The sequence below is a fragment of the Emys orbicularis genome, chromosome 15, assembly GCF_028017835.1.
Source record: "Emys orbicularis isolate rEmyOrb1 chromosome 15, rEmyOrb1.hap1, whole genome shotgun sequence".
NCBI lineage: Eukaryota > Metazoa > Chordata > Testudines > Emydidae > Emys > Emys orbicularis.
Window position 1 is genome coordinate 29,184,672 of NC_088697.1, and position 23,784 is coordinate 29,208,455.

Sequence of the window (23,784 nt, forward strand, 5' to 3'; positions counted from 1 at the left end):
ATTCACACTTTATCCACCCAGGACACCTGCTGTAAAGTTCATCTACCTGCTAGTTACATACATCTTCAGTCGCTAAAGTTTCGCGGTGTCAATTTGTTTTTCCGACAGTTTAGCTTTAAGAATAGGACACAAAAACATTTGTTCAGTAAACAGTTCAACCCCTCCTACTGGTTGTTGCAAGCTTCGAAGGATGCAAAGTGACAGAAATTCCAGTCTGACTGTCATTCGTTTGTACTCTTAATTCAAGATGCTTAAAATCCTGAACAGTGGGGAATGCCAGTTCCTCTCTGCACGTTTGCCACCTTCTTGGTATGATTAGCGCAATCAGTCAGTAAATGACACGCGGGGGCTTTAATCAATGCACTGTTGTGACATGTGTCACATGCCGTGGCAATTTCCTGCAATCAGAGCCACTTAAAAAGGGTCTGTGTTGAAATTAATCAGACAACTGAAAAGCAGCAAGGAAAACCTGACACCTCTGCAGCTTGTACAACTAAATACGACTAGAAGCTGAACTCATAATGTCAGCAACAAGGAGCAGGAGTTACCAAGGCAAAGCCCAAGCAACTCACTTTATTTGGGAATCCTACATCCATTAGCACAGCAGCACTGGAAGCAAAATGAAATTAATGTTCTGTAGTGTTGTTGTTTTTTAAATGGGAAAGGTTATCAGAAATTCACCTTCAGTCCCCATCCACCCACATCATCACCTTCAAAGTCTCAGGTGAGTATAATTCTCAGCCTGCTGCCAAAGCCCAAACATGGGACACAGAATGTGACCAAGACTCAAAAGGATGAACACACAACAATTATCCATGCAGCAAATTTGCAATGGCTATGGGATTTCTTCCTCCAGTGTAAATAACCCTTTCCATGACCTCTGTTTTAGGATTCTTTATTTCTGATGTCTATAATTTTGAATAACCAAAGTGAAAGGGAAACCAAATGTGTGCAGAATGTAGATAACTTTGAGACTAAAATGAGTGGCTCCCCCTTGGAAATCGGGGACATTTGAGAGGTATGTACGTAAGAGAAAAGCCCGTAACATGGAGGGGAATTAAATTTAAACAATATTATTTGTATTACTGTAGCTCCTAGGAGCCCTAGTCATAAGACCAGGATCTCATTATGCTAGGAGCTGTACAGACACAGAACAAAAAGACAATCCCTGCCCCAAAGAGCTTCCAATCTCAGTATAAGAACACGACTTAAGCTGTGTTGCTTATGTCCTACTGCTCTGAACTGTGGTTATAGCTGAAGCATGTTAGTTAACATTCAGGTAACACATTGCAACGTGCCTCAGTTTCCCCAGAGGTAAAATGGGGATAACAACTTACTTTCTTTGTAAAGCACTTTGCGATCTACTGATGAAAAGAGATATATAGGAGCTAGGTATTAATTAACTGAAATGATTACACCTTGTGAGAGGGAATCTTAAAAGGAAACTCTCCGATTTCAGGGGGAAATTTAGAAAACGTGGGAAGAAGAAATATTCAGTATACTCAGAGTGGTGAATGGACTCCCTGTGGGAGAACTCTATGTAAACAAGGGTTCAGTTTCTTCCCAGCCCGTCGGCTACTGGACTCTGTACTGCAGTAGCAATGCTGATGTGGAAGGAGTTGTGACATACCAAACACAGGGCTGCTACTTCAATGTTGGATGGAGCGCCAGGGGCATGGGCAAGCAGGGTGGGAGGAAAGCCCCTCTCGAAACACACCTCTTCTCTGCAAGGGGGTTGTGTGCCTCTCCAGTGTCCTAGCATATCATTGGCCAACACTGCAGCAGCCTCCCCTCCTGGGATCTGCTTTAATAACCCTCTTTAGCACACACACTATCTCCGAGGAAACCCAGTCCACCTGTCCATGCCTTCCCCTCTAGCTTAATTTATCCATCTGTACCAGACGCTATGAACCGTCTTTTAGGTGTTCACAGCCCACCGGCCAGGGCCAGGGCAATGTTAGCCCTCACCCTCAGGGTTCAGAATTTCTTCCTCTAGGTCACAGGGGTTCAGGCAGTTGTTAGGTTTTTTCAGGCAATGGCCCAGGGAAGGCTAACAGCCACCTGTAGCTATTTCCAATGGAGAGATGCCCTGTTCTATTCAGGTCTCTCCCCGTACCTGGGGAGGACAGGACCTGCCTATTACATCCTGTTTTTCCCTTCCCACCAGGCCTTGCTTTAGCCCACAGTCACAGGATTTGGGGGGAAACCAGGGTCAGATGAGAGCTGGGCCTAGACTCCTCTTAGAAAGGCACGGCCACCTCATGACAGACCCCAATGACAACGCAGAAGACAAATGGCCTGGAGCAGTGCTTTGATGTAGAGGCCCTTTCCCTAAGTTTGCCGCAGCGTGACTGAACTGCCTCTTAAGGACTAAGAGCTAGAGCCTTTTCTCCGTGTCCAAGGGCACATTTACTGCTGTGGCTCAGGAAAAAAAGCCAAATCAGGCAGGAATAATGCGTCACACGGGCTAGTTAAGTGACCCGCTGACGCACGATTTTATGTAGAAAATACAAGCTTGAGGCATGGTGGCTGTGTTGACTCACGCGTTCAGAGACATTCAGTCTCTCCGCCTCCCAGTGCAAAATGCCTTTATTTTTGTCATTCACAAAGGCACAAGGTGACTTGAGACACGACAGCAATGAAAAGAACACCACACACAAGGAGAAATCCTGCCTCTGTTGGTGTTCTTCGGGGATGGGGGAACTATCCTTCCACAGAACAGTAGGAATAAGCTTCCCCAGCGTGACATTCGTAAGACAAAGGACTGGAAGGGATCTCCCAAGTCATTCAAGCAGAAACAGAAGAATAAACCATGCAAATCATATGGACTCATTGTGCCACGTCCAGTTTATCAGTGGTGGATTAAGAGAGAAAAGCGACTGCAAGTGGTAGAAAAAGAACAGTGCAGTATTTACAGTAGGGCCCACTGATGTAGCAGGCTGCATATAAGGAGAACCCACAAGAGTGATTACTAAGCATCCCAGAGCCAGAAAATATTCAGCCTTGTGCTCTACTTCAGGGGCCATTACAACCTTTAAACTCAACGAGCCAGATAAAATAGGTGGTTCTTATTAATTTGTACTCCAGTAGCACCGAGGAATCCTAGCCGAGGACCACGATCCCATTGTGCTAGGTGCTGTACAAACAGATGCAACTCCAGTGAATTCCCCAAATGCTTCCGAAGTGTAACCGCCTTACAAGTCACAACCAACGCTCCCCACATAAATGGGACGGGCTCAGCAGACGAATCCACAGGGCCAGGGTCACGAAGGAATAACTCTCATTGTTCTCGGTACTGCTCAGCTAATAGTTCTAATGATTTTCTCCAACTGCTCATCATCTTAGAGCCTCGAGAATTCGGATCAGTGACATCTGCATATGAGCCACTGTCCCCACGGACATAGGAATCTGATAACTGACAGTGGAATCTTCACTACAGTGAGTGCCTGCATCGGGGGGGAAATAATATCTAGAAAAAGGAAAGAAAATGCTCTTCTTGCCTGCAGGATCCCAGCTTGTAAGCAAGAAAGATATACCACCATGTCCAGATACCACGTTTATGGATGTGCAGAACAGGAGTCAGGTTAAAGGGAAGAGAATGGTGATACCACTGTTCCCTGTCATCTGTCCCCACCCAGAGTGTAACAGCCTCTCCCTCAGGTACTATGTACTAAAGGGGTGTAGCCTGTGATCACACAATCTGGGAGGAAACCAGAGTCTGAGGAAACTGAACCTAGACCCCTCATAGGGTATGTCTACACTGCAATTAAACACCCGTGGCTGGCCCGTGTCAGCTGACTCAGGTCACGGGGCTCAGGCAATAGGGGGTATACAACTGCAGCAGAGACACTAGGCTCAGGCTAGAGGCCAAGCTCTGGGACCCCTCCAGCCCAAGCCCAAACATCTACACTGTAAATTTACAGCCCAAGCCCTGTGAGCCCGAGTCAGCAGATACAGGCCAGCCATGGGTGTTTAACTGCAGTGTAGACATGCCTTTAAAGGCCCAGCCACCTCATGAGAGACTCCAATGATATCAGCAACGGGAATGCAGGGGATGATAGGCCAGGAACAGCGCTTTAGTCCTGGCACTAAAGATGGTGCAACCTGGTGCTTCATCAGCTCCCAGTAGATTTTTATCCTGTTCCCATGAAAGCTGGGACAGCGTTCCAAAGCCGACAGAACTTGCCTGGCCTTTTCATCTCCCTGCGTGGCGTGACTTTTCCTTACAAATAAACATTATAAAGCTTTCTAAACATATAGCATTATGGCCACACAGCATTAAGCAGACATTTCACTGAGGCTCTTTTATTCATATGAAGATGTTATATGAGTGTCACTGTGCACAAATACTTTAGAATGGATTGGTTCCCAGAGGACACCAGAAATAGCTCACACACAAGCACAGAAAGGTCGAGGATGAGCCCGGCCAAACCAAACCCCATCAGCAAAAGTGTCTGAAGTTTCCATTACATAGGAGTCACTGCAATACATTTCAGATCGTTATTGCAGAGACCAAGGTCCCTGGCAATACTTGCCCTGTTGTACCTCAAGAAACCAATCACCGGGCTGCCCCACCCAGAAATGCCCTTCTATCTGAGTGATACTCCCGGGACCCGTCAGAAGTTGCCAGAGGCAAAGATGGCATTAGAAACTATTCACTGCCGCAGTCTGGCCCGAGCAATATCAGATGTGCAGTGGGATCTGTATGACAAGGGCAACAAGGAGATCTCGCTGCTTCCTCAGACACCCCCCAGTCTCCTCTAGTCAGGCTATTTAACTGCAGCTCTGTAAGCAGTCTCTTTAATGATCCCTCATTTGAACTGATCTTAACTCCCTCACAAAAAACTCTCCCTTCATTTCTAATAGCACCAGGTCAGCTGGGAGCCAGGAGCCCCCTTCTGAGGAACCTAGGAATTGCCAGACTGGCTCAAATCCCACATCCATCTAGCCCAGTATCCTGTCTCTGACAGTGGTTAGCACCAGATGCTTCAGAGGAATGTGTAAGAACCCCTTGGTAGGCAAGTGTGGGGTAATCTGCCCCAGGCCCCAATTAGGTCTCAAATAGAGATCAGCCTAAAACCTGATGCAGAAAGTTTTATTACCCTTCCAAAATTTTTGTTATCTTTAATTATGACAACTCGAGATGTTCTTGATGTCCAATCCCTTTTTGAATTGTGCTAAGCTATTAGGCCTCAGGAACCTCCTGGGTCATTCAGTTCCACAGACTAATCGCACCTGGTGTGAAAAAATTTGCTTTGATCCGTTTTGAATTTTTATCACCTGAACGAAATCCTAATCCTGTCTCTGCCACTGACTTCCTTTGCGATCTTGGGCAAATCACTTTCCCTATTCTGTGCCTCAGCTTTCTGATCTGGATTCTTACAGTACCAACCTCAAAGGAAATAGGTGGGGAAAGGTGTTATAGGCTCCATGAAGAGCTATATTGGGCTAAACATTATTATTGCTCCCCTTCCAGAGTCAATGTCTGCCACTTGTCAGGAGCAATTTTTCACCCCAATTCATATGTCTGAGAGAAACGAACAGAGTAACTCAATCAAGAGTAACTCATACAAAGCCAAAGCCCATCCTAACTCCAGCAAGACTGTCATAACAAACAGCAACATGCAGAATTAATTAACCTTTATCTTTCTCCAGATTCCTGCAAATGCCCTTCTGGTAACCTCTCTTCTGCTGCATGTCAGCAAAGCTCAGACCATGCATTGTCACAGAAGCAAGGAGATCCCCAAGACACAGAGTCTGTGAAGAACTGATGAGAAGCGAAAGGGCTCAGGGGCTGTGCTCTCAGTTACACGCCAGACGGACTCCGCACCCTGTCTGGATGAGACCGAAACAGCCACAAACAGGATTAAAGCTGACAAACAGACTCACGCAGCACTCTCTTGCTTTGGTTTAAGAGTGTAACCAACATTACTCAGACAGATAATGAGTCACACAGCTCTTTGGTACAAACAACCACTTTGAATAACGCTTATAAAACATGTGGAGGAAAACATAACTGTACCTTGGGGAGAATCTGAAATTTACAAAATTGGGCACAAATGAAATACGATGTAGTCACATTGGATCTCAAACAGGTTTGCTGCTAAGAGTTCTCTGCTGTGAAGCGTAGGCTGCTGAGACATCCCGTGATGTCTTTGTGGTGCACCAGAACTTCAAAGCTAGAAACTCATCCAAAGCAACTTAGCTTAGAATTCAGCAAAACAAACAGGAAATATAAAAATGCGCGTGGTATTCCTGACTCAAGAGAGACATCCAGTGGCAATAGACAGGAACTGCCTCACTGGTGAGCTTGCTTAACTGCATCAAATGAGCCCTCACAGCACACCCCGATATTTTGTTATAACGCACTCACCGTAAAGATCAGGTCCGTGAGGTGTGAAGACATTGTATAAAACAATGTTGAGAGGAGTGATTACCAGCTTCCCATAGTAATAGCTGTCAACAATCACAAGGGGAACCTGGAAGAAAGCATTTAAAATTCATGTAGCACTGGCAGCTTTGGCCAGAAATTCCAAATCAATGAGGGGCTGCCCAGTGTAGTGTCTCTGCCAAATTTCCATATTTGTGCCAGGGAATAAACAGCCTCCCAGCCCCCATGCTGCACAAACGATAGGTATATGATGCCTGGCTCTAACTGACAGGGCCCCTGCAAGACAGGCACAGCTATTCGGTGCTGCAGCTTCTTCCAGGAGTATAAAGGGTTTAGAGTCCACACCAGACTGCATTCATCATGCAGCAATGAACTGGAGATGCTGAGTGCAAAAGGGGAGTTTGGTTCCTAAGCCCCTTACCCCTCTGAGACTGGACAGTGAATGGCAAAGGCTTTGAGCAGTATCTCATTAACCAAAACAGCCTTTAGGGCAGAGCATTCAGCAGCAGCAGCCAGCATTGGCATGTGCTGCTTTGGGCAGCGGGATACGTGTTTTGTCCATCCCTCTGCGAATCAGGTAACAAGTACCATACCTGGCAGGATGCCCCCGCTCTACACCCTCTGTACAGGTACTAGAGACTGACTTTCAAGTTCTGATTAAGACTGATTCAGCTAGAGACTGGAGGAACAACAAGCAGAGACTAAAAGCCCTCTGGGAGCAGCAAAGGGAGGTCAGTCCTCTGCAGGAGAGGCAGGGTGAGGGGATCATTGCATGGAAGCTACACAACTTCTCGGCCTTTGAAATCACCTGTAAGAACGAGGGGAGTGAGCCAGGAACAGAGATGTTCTTAGGAGCAGAGGGTGAGGATATTGAGCTCAGGGAGATTCTTGTTAATAAGAACCTCAGCAGACACTGGGCAAGTCCTCTGAAAGGGCTCTCCCTGCAAATGAGCCCTGGCTCTGTTACAACCCCAGCCCAGCTCCTCCATTGGGCTTTATTACAGGAACTTACCAAAAACAGGATCAAGGCCACCAGACACCAGTTCAGGAAGCTCTTCCACCTCCGCTTTATTATCAGCAAGTCAATGGCAATAGGTAGCCTGGAAAAGACAACATCTGCATCAGGGACCCTTTTCAATCCAATAATCACCCACCTGCCTCACCTTGAGAATCCTTACCCCCTCCTCCCCCCAGGCCCAGGAAGACAGTTAATGGGGGAGAGGGAGGGAACAACGGACTCTCTCCCATTAGTCTCAAGCCAGGAACTGACTTCCCTGCCAGTCAATCAAACTGTTCCTTTTTCCGAGGGGACTATTTCAGCAAATCTAACAAGACACCTCTGAATGGATTGTCAGCAGCAGGGATCAAACCTGAAACGTCTGGATATTAAAGCACAATCCTTGATTCCTAAGCTAAAAACCCCAGCTGTGTTAGCCCAGTCCATGGCAAGCACATTAAACCTCTGTATGTGCCCCAGATACCACCCCAGCACTATTCTGAGAGCATGTGGGTTATACAAACACCACCTAGACTCTGAATAACATGTACCACATGGAGGCAGGGTTTTCCTAATGGTGCCACAGCCTCCCAGCCAGACAACTGAGCACTCAGCTTTGAAAAGCACAGAACCTCTGTCGGGCCTCTGAGCTTTTCTCTCCTTACCCAAGAGCTGCACTGAAAGGCCAACCCACGATGGCTCCAGCTGCCACGCCCAGCACGGCTATAGAGGTCTTATCCATATACCAGCCCGTCATGGCAACCACTGTGGTGTACATACAGAAACTGCTGGGGAGGAAGGCTACAAAGCAAAGAAAGGAAGAGGTCAGCTAAACTTTCACGTAGGTAAAATACTGCATAGGGTCAACTTAAGGCTCTGGAACAGGCAGAGTACAGTCTGCTATAAACACTGGGAATGAAATCCTGGCCACACTGAAGCCAATGGCAAAATTCCCACTGATTTCAACCGAGCCAAGATTTCACACCAGAAGTCCTCCAGTTAAGCGCCTTCTCACTCTATTCTGCCAAGATTAAGACCAGAAATATTTCCTCCAAGTACTAAGGTCCCTTTGCTCATAACCTTCCACATTCCACAGTGGCAGCCCAGCCAGACCACCAGCATTTGCAGATATATGATTACCCATAACACTTGCTCTATTATCTGTGTCCTTTCTTAATCGGAAGGACAATATGAACTTGCTCACAGGGCAAATGGAGATTGGGATGGACTGGGCACGGGCCTCGAGAAACCAAGTCGGAATATGGGGAAATGAACAGGGAATGAATGAGAACTACACGAATGGTGCTGGAAAGGGCCTTCTAGCCGTCATCGTAAACAAAGGCAGTGCAGAATAGATGTCAGACATCATCTAGCTGTGACGCCTCCCCTCCTTCTGAGGCCACGTCAGCACCAAGTGCAAGAAGCCATTGCTCGAAATGACTTCCAATTGCCACCTTCGCACAAAATGTCCCTTCACATGCACACAATACCCACCCCAGGCATTTTACAAACCTGGGTTGCAATGGCTGGCTTGGCAGAGACCATTTAAATGATGGGGGTACATTAAGGCACATTATAATGCCAGCCTACCGCAAGATAATACCTTTTCTCCCCCTGGTTAAAACTGGGCCACAGGCCCACGTGGAAATTTCAAAAACACTTAAGGAAAATAGTCCCAGAATGACTAAGACCCAGTTTGAGAGCAAAGAGGTTTGAAAGGCATGGCTCACTGAGACTGGGGACTGCAGCCGAAACAAATACAGCCAGGGAGGAGGAAGATAAAGGAAAGAAGTGAGTGGTACACATCTGGGACAACAGCTGCTCTCTGGCCAGGTTTCCCATTAGAAATGTCTGAAGCAGGAGAGCAATGGATTATCCATGTCAAGCACTGGGCATTGAGTTATGGGAACATTTTAAGGTAATGCTTTAAAAAAAAAAAAAACAACCTGCAGTTGAGCTTTTCCCCTCCGGACCCACCCAGGCATTACTGAGAGTGGGTCACTCCTGCACCTGCTGCTGAGCAAGCCTACCTGCAGTGGAGCAAAACATCCCAGTGCTGAGAATTAAGAAGGCCAACATCAGCCGGCTCACATGCAGCCCAAATTTCTTACACACGGCCCTAGGGAAGCAGAGAGAATATCAGACACAGTGCCATGGAAACATCTTCTGTGCACGAAAGAAAAAAAAACACTCTGCACAAATTAATAGCTACTGCATGCAAGGCTGAAAGCAGCTCTTGGGAACCCCGAGCTGGAGGGCTCTCACTCCTCAGCCCCTGGAGACAAATGGACGGAGGAAGAATGGATACTCTGAACCCATCTACACTTGGATTTCAACCCCCTGCATAGCTACGCCAGTGCAAACCACTACTGTAGAGACGGTAGGCACCAGGGTAAGTTGCACTTGTGCGAATCATAGGAAGATAGGAATTGCCAGACTTGGTCAGACCTGTGGCCCCATTGAGTTCAGTATTCTGTCTCCACGTGGGCTTCACCAGTGTACATAGCGTCTGCACTAAGGGTTTGTATTGGAGCAGCTACGCCAGTAATTGCTATTCCAGAGTACACCAGGCCTCTGTTTTACCAGTCACAGTAGCTGGCCACCAGTAGCACCATACCAAACAGTGCAGTTTGCTTCCCAGAATCAGGATCAATGCCATCTCATGGCTGCTGCCAATGGAGATGCAAAGTGGGACAATGATGGCTCGAAAAGAAGTGGCAGGCTAAGACTTCCCACTTGGACCAGCTAATTGCATGTTCAGGCTACTGCTTTATGGAGCTGCAAACTCCACTGGAGTTACCCCTCAGCTGGGATCAACAGAGCCAGGAGACAGAGAACTTGGGGGTGATACTGAATTTTGAAGCTTTCCAGTGCATCCCAGCTGAAATCACCTACATAAAATGAAGTCCGCTATTTCCCCTCTTCGACACACCCAGTACAACTCAGCTCTGACAATTCTGCTGATGTCAGTGGGAACGCTGTGCACAGAGCCTGAGCCAAATGCTGGAGTTAAGACTTACTCCGTGGACCTCAGAGCAGAATTTGGCCACAGTGGCAGGATTCTAACCAATGTTTCCCTATGAATCTTTGCTGGATACGTATTTTGACAGATTTCAGTGTGAAGCACTATAATCCACGTGAGACGTTTTTATATGGGTTTGTGGGTATATTTTCAGCCCTCATTGTCAGTAGCAATAACCATCCTTGTTGTTCACACTGGGCTATTCACTGAGCAAATAGCTTCATCTACTCACTTATAAAAGTAAAGCTCACAAATGCAACTCAAGAAGGCCAAGAGACATCGCAGGAAATAAAAGACGAGAACCTAGGAGAAACATTCAGAGTCAGAAACGGAATTTATAAATGGAACTGAAGTGCCTGCTGGTAAACCGTGCAGCAAAAATGTGAAAGGCTAATACAAGATGGAATAACTACTGCCATGGTGAGAACCCCACAAGATCTACTTGTTAAATGATGGAGCCAAAGTCCACTCAATGTGGTGCCTGATCCCATACCCACAGATATCAATGGCAAAGTTCCCACTGATTTGAAAGACACAGGATCTGGCCCTTTGACACTAAGGCCAGGTCTACACTACCGCGGTAGTTCGACGGCTGGCAATCGAAGTTCCGGGTTCGATTTATCGCGTCTGGTCTGGACGCGATAAATCGATCCCAGAAGCGCTCGCCGTCGACTGCGGTACTCCAGCTCGGCGAGAGGAGTACCGCGGAGTCGACGGGGAGCCTGCCTGCCGCGTGTGGACCGCGTCTGAACCGCGGTAAGTTCGAACTAAGGTATGTCGACTTCAGCTACGTTATTCACGTAGCTGAAGTTGCGTACCTTAGTTCGAATTTGGGGGTTAGTGTAGACCAGGCCTAAGTCCTTTATGGCAAAACGGTGAAAAAGAAATGACTCCATGGAACGGGACCCTGGGCTAGCCTGCCCTTTCCTCTTTCAAGTCTTGAGAACCGAAGCCTTAACTGCAACATTACAAAGGGAAATTATCCCAAATATCCACCTGCTCTATCTTATCCAGCGATCACACACGCACACAAGAGCATCTCGGTACTAAGGGGTGGCGCTATACATAGTGTGGCAGATAAGTACCCAAGCAACATGTTTTTTTCAAAATGCTTCTTTTTCACTTTCTCATATCTACGTGTTATGCGAGAAGTGCAGCATACTGACATTTATATTTTGATTTTAAAAATGAAACCATTAAAAAAAAAAAAAACATTGCAAAAGCACTACTGGATGAAATTTCCAGAGCATACAAGTGAAATCAGTTACATATCTTCCAGGAAGCTTAACAGCAGGTTTGAGACTATGGTTCTCTTAGACCAGTGGTTCTCAAACTTTTGTACTGGGGACCCCTTTCACATAGCAAGCCTCTGAGTGCGGCCCCCCTTAAATATATAAAAAAGCATTTTTAATGTATAACACCATGATAAATGCTGGAAGCAAAGCAGGGTTTGGGGGTGAGGCTGACAACTCACAACTCCCCATGTAATAATCTCACAACCGCTTCAGGGGTCTCAACCCCAAGTTTGAGAACCCCTGCCTTAGACTGCTTTGAAAAACACAGTCTTTATGTCAAAGTCTGTGTCCTGGCCTGAATACATGGCTACTTTCAAGAGGCACCTTTCAAACAGTTTCTAGCCTGCCTTTGGTTCATGAACCCTACTAACCCTATTCCTTCTGCACCCACTTAGACACCCCTGTGCATGCACAAGCACGCTAATTAAGAATTCCAATGCCCTTTGTGTCAAACAGTTGCTTTCTTTGATACAGACGAAAGGCCAGATGATTTCTCACAAGCAAAGCTTCGACACAAATGATTTACCTTATTTGTCCGTAGAACTCGAGCATGGAATAAGGCTGGCAAGGCATGAAGCCACAGATAAGCATAGGAGCGAATGGCATAGACTGGAGAGTATTCCCATGTCTGGAACCCTTTCCCATAGACGAGGTAGTGCATCTACAAATCCCATTTAAAAAAAATACAGGTTAAAAAGAGGACACATTTTTGCTTTAGCCATTAGCAAACAATAGCATAAAAAGATTGATATGTTGAGGGCACAGATCAGCATGAGGCAGCTGTAGGCAAATCCATATCAAGAATCTGAGCAGACCAATTACAAAGCCTCAAATTCCTCTACTAAGGAGAAGAAGCCACTCACCGGTTCCCAGTAGTTAAACGTCTCATCACAATCGGAGATGTTACTCAAGAGGGCAGCGCAGAACCGAGCTGAGATTAGACACTTGAAAGCTGTGGATCCTTCAGGTGCCCAGACCTGACCCGCCTTGTTCCCGGATGGCCTAATCAAGAGCAAAGAACTAGTGTCACAAGGACTTATTGGAGTGGATGATATAAGGTAACAGGATAAAGAGCAGCAAGATGACACAGGACAAAGAACCCAAGAAACTGGGAAATCCACACAGAAAGAGTTAAGACACTCTGGGAAGCAATGAATATGTCTGTACTCCCTCTTCAGTATCCTTAAAACACACACTGAGCGAATCTAAGTCTACAGCTCTTTGCACCCTCCTTTCAGATCCTTCTGCTCAGGGCATGATAGGCATCCTGTTCATTACATTTAAATTCAAGTTGGTTTATCCATTTACACATCTAATTAATGTCACTTCTTAAGACATTTACTTGGTTTAACTGACCCTCACCCAACCAGTGACCCTTTAAAGACATTTTCCTCAGTCTATTTTATGTACTTACGTGGCCCCACCACTGTTGTATCTGAACAACTCACAATCTTGAATACATTTATCCTCACAACAAACAGGAGAGTGTTCTTACCACCATTTTACAGATGTGGAGGTGAGGCACAGAGGAACTAAGCGACTTGCCCAAGGAAGTCTGTGGCAGAGCAGGGACTTGCACCCAGGTCTCCAGAGTCCCTGGCTAGTGCCCTAATCACTGGACCATCCTTCCACCCCTTGAATCCCCGTCCCAGCGCTTACCAGACCCAGCCCTACTAGGCTGTGAGGTTGGATGGCACCCTGGCACCAAGTGATACAGCTACATTTCTAACTATACTGAGGAAATGTACATGGCCAAAGGCTCTGTTGGGTTTTTTTGTATTTTTCGTTACTGCTGTTATACTTACTACAGATCAAACCTAGTTTTGATGTCAGTGAATCCATTCTATTGGGGTCCTTGTACCGCACCCACCATTGTGGCATCTCAGCACCTTTATGTCAAGGATAGTCCAAACAAATGCACGCCAGATCAACTTCTACCCATTGGGTCCCTCTGGTATAAGGGGCGGCTAGAGCTAGACTCTGGTGAAACCATCCTGCAATGTTCAACAAGTCTAGCTAGATGCCAGGCTCTGCTTGCAGAAACTGAGCCCTGGTGCATTCACCGAGCAAAGCCCATGCTAATGCCCCAGTCCCAGGCTACCCAGGGCCACCCCACAAGGCTTTGGAGACTATCAGGTCCGTTCATAGGGAGACAAGATGGGTGTGGTAATATTTGGGTCCAACAGAATGTATTAACTCACCCAACCTGTCGCTCTCATATCCTGGGGCCAGCACGGCTACACCACCATTGCATGGGTCACCATCATGATTTCTTTATCAGGATAGTGTGTGCCGTCTATATGCAGCCCACTCGCCAGGGGTGGTGGTAGGGTGTCCACTCTGCACCTGGTCCATGCCAGCCCCAGGGGGCCGGGCTCCCCTGCACAAGGAGGGGGCTGGGCTCCAGTGCCCGGGGGGGCGGCTGGGCGCTGGGCTCCCGGCCCGGTGCCTGCCCCTTGCACCCCGCGGGGACAACCCCCCCAGCGCACCCCCTACCCGCGCCCACACGGCCGGGCCCCTGCCCCCAGCCGCCCGTGGGCAGTCAGCCGGGCCCTCAGCCGCGCCGCCCGCGTGGCACCTACTCCGCCTTGGCCTCCTCCGGGGCCGGCCCCTCCTCTCGCGGCCGGACCGGGTCCCCGCCGCCTCCCCGCGGCCGCTGCCGGGTCCCTTTGGCCGCCATGCCTAGCTCGGGCAGCAGCGCGCCGGGCTCCCCCTGCTGCTCGCGGGAGGCACGGGCTGAGGCCGGCCGTCGCCATACTTAGTGCGGGCAGCCCCGGGCGCAGGCTGCAGCCGCAACTCCCAGCCGGCCCCGGGAGGCTCTGTGCTCACCTCAGCCGGGCTCCGGTCCGCTCCCTGCAACGGGCACCGGAAGGCGGGGGAGAGCGCCCCGCTGTGCACTGAGCGTGCAATTCTCACCGTGCAACGGGGGGGTGCATAGGAGAGCAGCCCCCCCGGGCACGGAGCATGCAATTCTCATTGTGCACGGGAGAGTGCGCAGCTGTGTGTAATGTGCGCCATTCGCTCCGTGCAAGGGAGAGCGCACAGCTGTGTGCAATGTGCGCCATTCTCTCCGTGCAAGGGAGTGCGCGGGAGAGCGCGCAGCTGTGTGCAATGTGCGCCATTCTCTCCGTGCAAGGGAGTGCGCGGGAGAGCGCGCAGCTGTGTGCAATATGCACCATTCGCTCCGTGCAAGGGGGTGCATAGGAGAGCGCGCAGCTGTGTGCAATGTGCGCCATTCTCTCCGTGCAAGGGAGTGCGCGGAGCTGTGTGCAATGTGCGCCATTCGCTCCGTGGAAGGGGGTGTATAGGAGAGCGCCCCGCTGTGCATTGAGCATGCACTTCTCACCCTTCAAGGAGGTATATAGGAGAGCACCCTGTTGTGCAATTCTCTCCCTGCAACGGGGGAGGAGGGTTGCATAGGAGAGAAACCCCACTGTGCAATTCTCATCATGCAAGGGGGTATAAAAGATGCCCCACTGTGCAATGAGTGTGTGCAAGTCTAACCCTGCAAGGGGGTGTAAAAAGAGCACCCCTTTGTGCAATAAGTCTAACCCTGAAAAGGGGTGCACAGGAGCACATGCTACTGTGCACTAAGTGTACAACAGTCTGTGCCAGGGGACAGGTGCAAAGAAGAGCACCCCATGAAGCATGGAACTGAGTCTCCCTAGGCCAGAGGTGGAGGTAGAATGCCTCTTAAGTAAACCACCCCCCTCATGAAATTGAAAAATGCTGGGAAGATTCAAAGCAAGTTAAGGTTGTTTAGTGAGAACTTTGTCTTTTATTATGATTATTCTAGGCACCATAGGATGATGCTACCAGTGCTAGAAATCAAGTGATTTCTTCCTAAACCTGCTGCCCCCAAGGTTTGTTGTTCATGTGTCATTCTCCTTGGCACTCCCAGTCTTGCACCTGTTATCAATTCCTAAACTGTGAACAAAACTGTCAAGAACTAGGATCAAATAGGGTGTCATGTTTCCAGCTCCTCCCTGCAGGGGCTGCACCTCTTAGAGACTCAAAAGATCCAACTTCAAAACCCTTAATGTACCTACCACTGCCTTAGATGATGTAGCTTCTGCTCTATCCCTTCTATAGAAAGGGATGCTACAGATCTGAGGCACTCTTGGGTTCAGATATGTGTTGACTTCCTGTAGTGAGACCCCTTGAGCCTCCATGGCTTGACAGAAAAATGGTCAGACATTTTAAACAAGTAATGGGCAACTGTTGAAGTTTTCCTGATAAAAGTGGCTATCGATAAGTGGTTCCAGCTCAATATAATCAAGCAACATTTAGCAGACTTGTCCAGAAAGTTAACGTAAACCCACCTTTGGCACAAATAAGCAGAGTCACTTCCAACTCCACCTTTTTATGGGAACCTGGTAAAAGAAAACACCTACTGAGATCTGGCATTTCAACAGTCACATACAGTCAGACAAGGGGAAGGCAGCTGGACTTTATTTTTTGAGAGCAGAATTAAAGGCAGGTATAACACATTTTAAATTAATCTGCACAGCCTTTATAAGAGGCAGAATTTGGCTAGACATAATAGTAACACACCGTGTTTAGACCACACAATATGAAGTCCAGGCTTCCCACAGCAAAGTGAATTAAGGGTGCTGTTGATGAAGGTCTGAAAATAGCATACAGTGATCTACCTAAGAGTTATGTGCAAACATTGCTGTATCTCCTTTCTAAACTGCATCTGCATCTCTGCCACCTGCTGATGAGTAAGAGCCTTGTCACAGGACTGGAAGGTTAGTCTGTAGCAGAGGCTGGTTTGTCCAGTTTGTGGATGCTGAAAGCTGTCAAGGAGCTGGATGGACACGACAGTTTCCTGTGACACACACCTGGCAGTGGTGTGAAATGCAACTTCGTCAAACTGTTCCCACTCAGAAACCCAGAAGCTGACATCATGCACATAGGAAGGTGGATGGAGGGAAAAGCTCTTGAAAGGTCCTAACTCTCCTCCAATAAACTGATTTAGGAAACGCTCATCTAAGGTCCACAGCATTCGCCAGTCAGAAATTCCACAAATTTGCATGGTTAGCAGGTCAAGATTTACTGATGCAAACACAATGCCCACTTCACTGTTTATTGGCCCGCAGGGAGCTGCTGATATGGCTCCTACGCAAGAGCCATTGGCTTTGGAGTCTGAAGTGTCACTTTTCACACAGATGAAATATTGAGTTTTATCAAGCTGAAGGTCAGGCATGACTGAATCATTTAACTCAATTGTTTCAGAGCTTTTTGCTTCCTCTACTGGGGAGTTCAATGTAAAACACAAAAGAGATGGGAGCAGAGAACTTACAGTATTTTTAATATTATCCATAAGCATCTGGATACAGCTGCCCTCTGTACCCTTATCAACTGCACACACAAAAAGAGTCTCATGAAAAACAGGTAGAGTGTGAGGAGAGATCAGACACTTCCTAAAGACAGGCCCACTGAGAACATGCAGAGTCCCAGGGAGAAAGCTCAGCCTTTGTATCACATCCGGAACATAAACCAGAAGGGAAGATCTAAGGTGATAATGTTCTGAGAGCTGGTCTCCTTCCTGAGCCTTCATTCTGTCATCTTGGTCTATGTCCCTGCAGAAATGAAGGCCAGGAAATAAGACCCCTCTTGCTGTTCCCTTACCTATAGGTTCAGAGCTTGGATTTTGCTCTGTGTTAGGAATGATCCAAAAGGCATTTGACTGAGAAACAGTGCTTAGGTGGCCGTGGTGCAGGAGAGAAAGGGAGCGGTCAGCCCTTTGTAATGGGAAGGTTTGGCTGAGTTGAGCGATGAGCTTTTCATTTATAGTTCTTACAGGATGATCTGAATTGGTATCTAGGAAACCCCTATTAAAAACAAAACAGCAGATTACAAGTATAAGTACAGTGATTTTTATAAAAACATTTTCTTTTGTTTATAATTAAAGACTTCTCCAAAGTGATCTTAATGTTAAGTTTGCTTTCAATAGCCACTTGGACAGGGAAAATCTTTAGTCATGGTGGCATAGTTATTACCAAGACATCTGCAGGACATAAGGGTGTGGGTTAAGAGTTGCAATTGAGGATTAGTTGCACTTCAGCTGGTGGAAGGGGGAGGACTTTCCTAGCAAGTATCAGCTGACTTCCACTATTAGAATTACAAGCTTATTTAAGGACACCAATCAAAAGTATGTTAGCTCTGGATATTTTCCAGAATATGAACCAGTTTAGAGAGACTAAAAACTTGGTTATAGTTTTTAATCCTAACTAGCCTTACTAATATTAGCACAGACTAAACCACCTACAGGACTGCTCCCAAATCACTGCACAATGTGTAATTAAAACTTCACTCTTCTACTCCTGTAGATAGGAACAGTAACATCCGCTCTTCTGAAGCCTTACGCTAAGTGGACCATAAATATGAAACCAACATGTAAAAAACAAATGACCAAATTTGCTCTTTCCCTCTAAGAGGAAATGGAATTTGGAACATTTAATGATTACCTGTCTCAGAGATGCAAACTGATCATTCATGCAAGATTGTGGATTAAGTTAGCAGTGGACTCAACCATTGTCTGGTTTTGTTCAGCATGGCCCAAATGCAGCCTGGTGAATAAATCACAATCAAACCAGATATTGGACTTGAACACTTACCTGTTAATTTTATCCACAAATATTCCTGGAACCTGGAAGGAAACCCTCTTGCCCTCCAGTTCAGTTTGGCACATCACAGGCCTGGGATGTGGAAATGGCAAGCCCCGAGTGAAGATGTGGTTTAATGCACCTTCTACAGAGAAGGATTTATCCTGACTCCTGGCAACACACACACACACACAAATGCACCATCTGGTAAAGTAACTGATATTTGACCAATATTAAACACAAAAGCAAGTGACATTGAATGACTAGTAAACTGATAAGATTGAGTCAGCATAATGTTGTCTACATTGCAGAAGTTCTAGCGTGCAATCTTTATCTAAGCAAATAGACCAATCATAGGATGTGGACTCTCCCCATCCCCTTAATATTACTGGTTCCATTTGGAAACAGAAATGCTAATCCTGAGATTGAAGATACCATTTTTCTGGCAGATACTCTCTCAAAAGGCAAGAATTTCACTGTTTCTTATCTATCCTACTAAGAGATAGAAGAGAAGTATATTGTATTTTTATAGAATAAAAAATATTAGAGGGGGTTTCCTCCACAAGACAATGCTCTGGACTATGGTGTTGGGCACTATGGAAATACCCAAGGAGCAGCATGAATATCAATGACTTTTTGCAGTATCTATAAGTTACCTGTAGCCAGTGCACTTATATCCATGAACATCCTCTAAATTGAAGGGATGAACATCACTCAAGATAAATCCTGCTCCCGCTGCCATAGCCACAACTTGCCAGCTGTTGTGCCACTCTCTCGTTGGCTGATCAGCAGGCGTCCCTCCCTGCCCTTTGCAAAGAGCCACATGGACCTCTCCCTTCTCTGCGAGCACATCTGTGCAGCTAGAACAAGAACCAGCTGGTAATACTCTTGCAGGACACTTAGAAACAGAACAGTGACAGTAAAGTACATGGGGAAAAAGGGCCCTTTCTAAACAATGGTTTTTAAACAGTCCCAGAAAATTGCTTTGAATTTAAGGCACTAGTTTCAGGAACCAGCACACAGCTTCTAGAAAGTGGCTCAGCAGACCACCTGGTAAGAGATAGGTCTGTGCTACTTAATTTCACTTTACTCACCTACAGAAAAATTTTGTAAGAAGCTCTCTATTCTTTGTAACCCCAGCTTTCCTCCCACAGTGAGGGAAATTGAAATAAATGCAATCAAAATTTCTCTTTGCTGGCAAAAAATAGTCCTTCAGTTTGGTACAGTCCACACAAAAACAAACTTCAACCCCTGCAAAAGTAAAGAAAAGCACGAGAGCAGGGGATTTAACATGATAGAATCTTCATTGAAAAGCCCAGAATATATACATAAGTAACCAGGTAGAAAGGGAGAGAGTAGGGTTGGGTTATTTTAATGGACCTTTCAATCTGTCAAACAGCTTCTACTGTTGGTCATAAAGGTGACAAGTGAAAAGGAAAAGCAAAATCATAGACATTAAGAAAAGTCCTACGTAGTCCCATCTAGTTAATCCCATAGGGGCCAATGCAGGATTGTTCCCCCATTATATTTTCTAGTACTTTGCACAATCCAGTTTTAAATATCACTTGGCATTTCCTTTCTTCTTTCCTTACCCCCACTGGAGGTGATGTTAGGAAGTTAAGCCCCCTTTTACTTCTGCTGCTGGTGGTTTTTGTTGTTTTCTTTAGTGTGATTCTGATTAGATTTGAAGGTATGAGTATTTGGAGGGTTCTTCACTCCTCTGAGGGAATTTCTCTAGAATCCCCCTCATTTCTTCTGGGGAAATGTTCTCTGGTCTGAAATTGATATTTGAAATGCCTTAATTGTGCCTACAAAACCATCTCCTGTTTTAGTAACTTTGTTCTTTCCCCAGAGGCCCTTTATCATTGTTATGACCAATAATATTGTTCAATACAGGGATCTTGTTTCAATAGCTGTTAAAATGCATTTCCTGTGGAACAATTCCACAGCCTGATAAATCTCACTGTCTGGAATAATTTCACTGTATTTTTTCCTTTTCATAATTTTATCCACTCCCTCAGTTACTCACCCAGACAGCTGTGGGGGATACTTAGCATTCAGCACAAAATGGCAAAGTGATTTCCTTTGGGGATTTCTTTACCTTTCCCTCTCAGATGCTGTATGTTAGTTTTAGCAAGTGCCTGTCTGGAAACTCTCTCTTCGCTCTCATAGCAAGTGGCAGTGATACGAGTCTCACGATCGCTGGCATTGCACAAGGAGGCAGAGAAGGAGAAGTTTCCTTCCCCGACTAGAAGGAGTCGGCGGGTGGGTCTCATGGTATCAAAATCCTATGAAGTAGGAAGATGGGTCAGGGCCCCCTTGTGCTGTCACAGTTTCAGCCTCTAACAAGAGGCCTGGTAGCCTCATGCATTACAAGGGGCTGCCAAAGTGGGGGGGGGTTTGAGGCCGTTTTGGGACCCACCATTTCATCCCCACCGTCCCCCGTAGAAAACAGACCTTCGACCTCTCCTCATCAAAAAAGGCCCCATCTGCACCATCGCCCACCCCACCGCAGCACTGGGACGGGAGACGCCCCCTTGGCCCACCCCACCGCAGCACCCGCCCACACTGGGAGGTGAGACGCTCCCCCCTCCCCGCCCCACCGCATCGCGGCGCCCGCCCCACGCTGGGCGGGAAGACGCCCCCGGCCCACCCCACCGCAGCACCCGCCCACACTGGAAGGGGAGACGCCCCCCCTCCCCGGCCCACCCCACCGCGGCGCCCACCCCACGCTGGGAGGGGAGACGCCCCCGGCCCACGCTGGGAGGGGCGGCGCCCCCCCCTCCCCGGCCCACCGCATCGCGGCGCCCGCCCCACGCTGGGAGGGGAGACGCCCCCGGCCCACCCCACCGCAGCACCCGCCCACACTGGGAGGAGAGACGCCCCCCCCTCCCCGGCCCACCCCACCGCGGCGCCCGCCCCACACTGGGAGGGGAGACATCCCCCCGGCCGACCAGAGCCCTGGGCTCCCAGAGAGGGGGTAGGGCGGGCACCCTAAATTGAGAACTCTCAAGGAGCCCGAACCTCTCCCAGGGACCCGTCCCGGGGCCTCTCAAGGGGCCCTCATCCTACGACGCCCCCGCCCCACTCACCAGTGCAGAGGCCGTCGCTCCCCTGGTCTGCCAGTCTCTTCGCGGTGTGATTTGCCTCACTTCCGGCGCGCAGCTAGTGACGTCAGACGCGTTTCCCGGCTTCCATGGGAACAGGCTCGGCTCCGCCTCTCCAAGCCGCGCTCGGTTGTCGCGTCGGGACCAGCGGGCGAGTCCGCGCAGCAAAGCGGAGCCTCCTCTTCCCGGGCGGCGCGTAACGTCCCGCCAGTGACTTCATCGCCGAGGGGCTACGGGGCGTGGTCTGTGACTTACGGGCGGGTCAGGGTGAGCCCAGAGGAGGGGCCTGTAGTACAAGTGGGCGGGGCTGGACCTAAGAGGCGTGGCCTGGCTGCGCGTGGGCGGGGTTAACTCAGTGGGCGGGGCCTGTAGCCCAAGGTCATGGGGTTGGGCATAGGAGGTGGGTCCTGGGTGCAAAGTGGGAAGACTGAGCTCAGTGGCAGAGGCCCAGGTTGCAAATGGGAGAGGCCCCTATAATGCAAGGGGGAACTGGGCAGAGATGTGGGAGGGGCTTGTGGCACAAGTACAAGGATCTTCCTTGGGTGCAATGGGCAAGTGGAGCGTTGTATATGGCAGTGACCAAGTAGCTAATGCTGGCAGCCTTGAAGCCCTGTGCTAAAGTCAATATGACTGGCGCCTGCAGAGCTTCTGACCTTGCGAGGTAGGAGCTCTGTGCCAGGAGAGCAGTCATTGCTGCATGGGCACAGCTCACCTTGCAGTTCCTAGGGACTCAGGTGCTTGTGGCTACTTAGTGTTTTCTTTTCTCTACTGCCCCATTGGTTTTGTTTTATTCTTGGTTCATGGTTTTCTTTACAAAGCAAAGAGGGAAATTCAGCACAAAACTCTCCATTAAAGTAATATTGTTAATGTTACATCTCTAAACGAACCAAATTGTGCTCTAGTTCCCTTCCCATTTTAAGGCTAATTTGGCTATGTTGCACATTGGAAATATTTCCTGGCTCATTGTGTAGCTCTGTGACTGTTCATGCTTGTGGCAGGGTTTGTACCCCATTGACCCCCTGAGTCAGGAGGGGTAGGAGGTAACCCTGCCTATCTATGCTTTGGTCCGTTTTCCACACCCTCTCCGGTAGGCCACACAGTGTGGCCCAATGAGCCGGGCTCATCCACTGCTTCTTCCCAGGTGGGGTCACGCAGCCTAGCAGCCAGAGTCACTTCAGCATAGCCCTTGGGCACTATGGCCCAACAGCCAGAGTCCCCCTAAGTTTCTTCCCCTAATGGGTTAATGTGGCCTAGCAGCCAGAGTCACTTCAGTGGGCCCCCAGGACAGTAGGGTAGGGTGGCCTGGAGGTCATCCCACAAAGGTGGCAGCCCAGGCCTACCCAACTCAACCAGGCCCCAACCCAGGGCCCTAACAGCAGGCAGCACAGCTGGCTACAGGTCAGCAGGGAATCTCACCAGAACACACTGCCCTCATTGGGACAGGAGGTACCACTCCCTCACCCCCAGGTCACTTCTTACCTGCTTTCTTGCTGCAGCAGTCCCTGTAATATCACGGTCTCCAGGCTCCTCAGCACCATGCACTTCCTGGGGTTCCAGTAGCAGCTGGCCTCTGGTCCTGCTTTTGGGCTCTTCAGTTCTTGCAGGTAAAGGCTACAAGGGCTCCTGGGCTAGAACCTCTGCCAAGCATCCTTCTTCCTCCACAGTCAGGGCTGACAGACTAGCTCTGCCAGCTTTTATACCTGAGCATGCCCAGCAGCACCTCAGGGGTGGGGCTTTCTCTGCAAGGAGGGAAGAGTTAACCCTCTCATTCCCAATGCGGGGCCGGTCCGCCCCGTCACAGTGCCGGTCCGCCCCGTCACAGTGCCATTAAATGTATCCCATAAAACATGGCAATTTATTATTTGCATTTCCAGAATTTTCAGCATTTCAAGTTGTAACCTGAACGTTACACTAACTTGTGTTTCAGATTTGGTTAAACAATAGTCCTTAGCCCTGCGGTAGCACATTTCAGCCTCAAAGCACTGTATAGACACTAACTTTTCAATGTAATAATCATTCTGTAATACAGAAATCACATGCCTGTTTGGCCTTAGGTTAATAGAGTTTTGCTTCATATAGGGCCTAATCCAATGCCCCCTGAAATCAGTGGAAGTCTTTTAACTGATTTCAATGCGCTTTGGATCAGGTCCACGCTGAGGGGGAGTTAGTTATCTAACTCAAGTGATACATTTTTGAGGATAATCACCATACATGAGGCCTTGTAATGAGTATTGGGTAGTATTCCGGCACTTGGAGATAGCTACTGAGCTAAGCAATAATAGCTGATCTGGCTGCTGATCTGGCTGTCCCTGTGGGTAGCTTTTATGCACCTGTTTAATTTTTAGTCATTGCTAAGTGTCC

General features: G+C 48.2%; 1 protein-coding gene across 1 annotated transcript in view; it reads right to left on the minus strand.

Moving 5' to 3' along the window:
• The window catches only part of LOC135889185 (alpha-1,2-mannosyltransferase ALG9-like), a 54,144-nt gene extending 32,676 nt beyond the window's left edge, over positions 1 to 21,468 (minus strand). Inside the window, exons 1-11 of the mRNA XM_065417008.1 lie at positions 21,409 to 21,468; positions 20,418 to 20,604; positions 19,411 to 19,567; positions 18,973 to 19,176; positions 12,569 to 12,707; positions 12,232 to 12,366; positions 10,643 to 10,713; positions 9,419 to 9,507; positions 8,054 to 8,189; positions 7,404 to 7,491; positions 6,374 to 6,479 (exon numbers count right to left, since the gene is read on the minus strand). Of these exons, the coding sequence (XP_065273080.1) occupies positions 6,374 to 6,479; positions 7,404 to 7,491; positions 8,054 to 8,189; positions 9,419 to 9,507; positions 10,643 to 10,713; positions 12,232 to 12,366; positions 12,569 to 12,707; positions 18,973 to 19,176; positions 19,411 to 19,567; positions 20,418 to 20,592 (1,300 nt within the window). The 5' untranslated portion in view covers positions 20,593 to 20,604; positions 21,409 to 21,468. The remainder of the gene's footprint in view (positions 1 to 6,373; positions 6,480 to 7,403; positions 7,492 to 8,053; positions 8,190 to 9,418; positions 9,508 to 10,642; positions 10,714 to 12,231; positions 12,367 to 12,568; positions 12,708 to 18,972; positions 19,177 to 19,410; positions 19,568 to 20,417; positions 20,605 to 21,408) is intronic.
• Between the last annotated feature and the right edge of the window lie 2,316 nt (positions 21,469 to 23,784).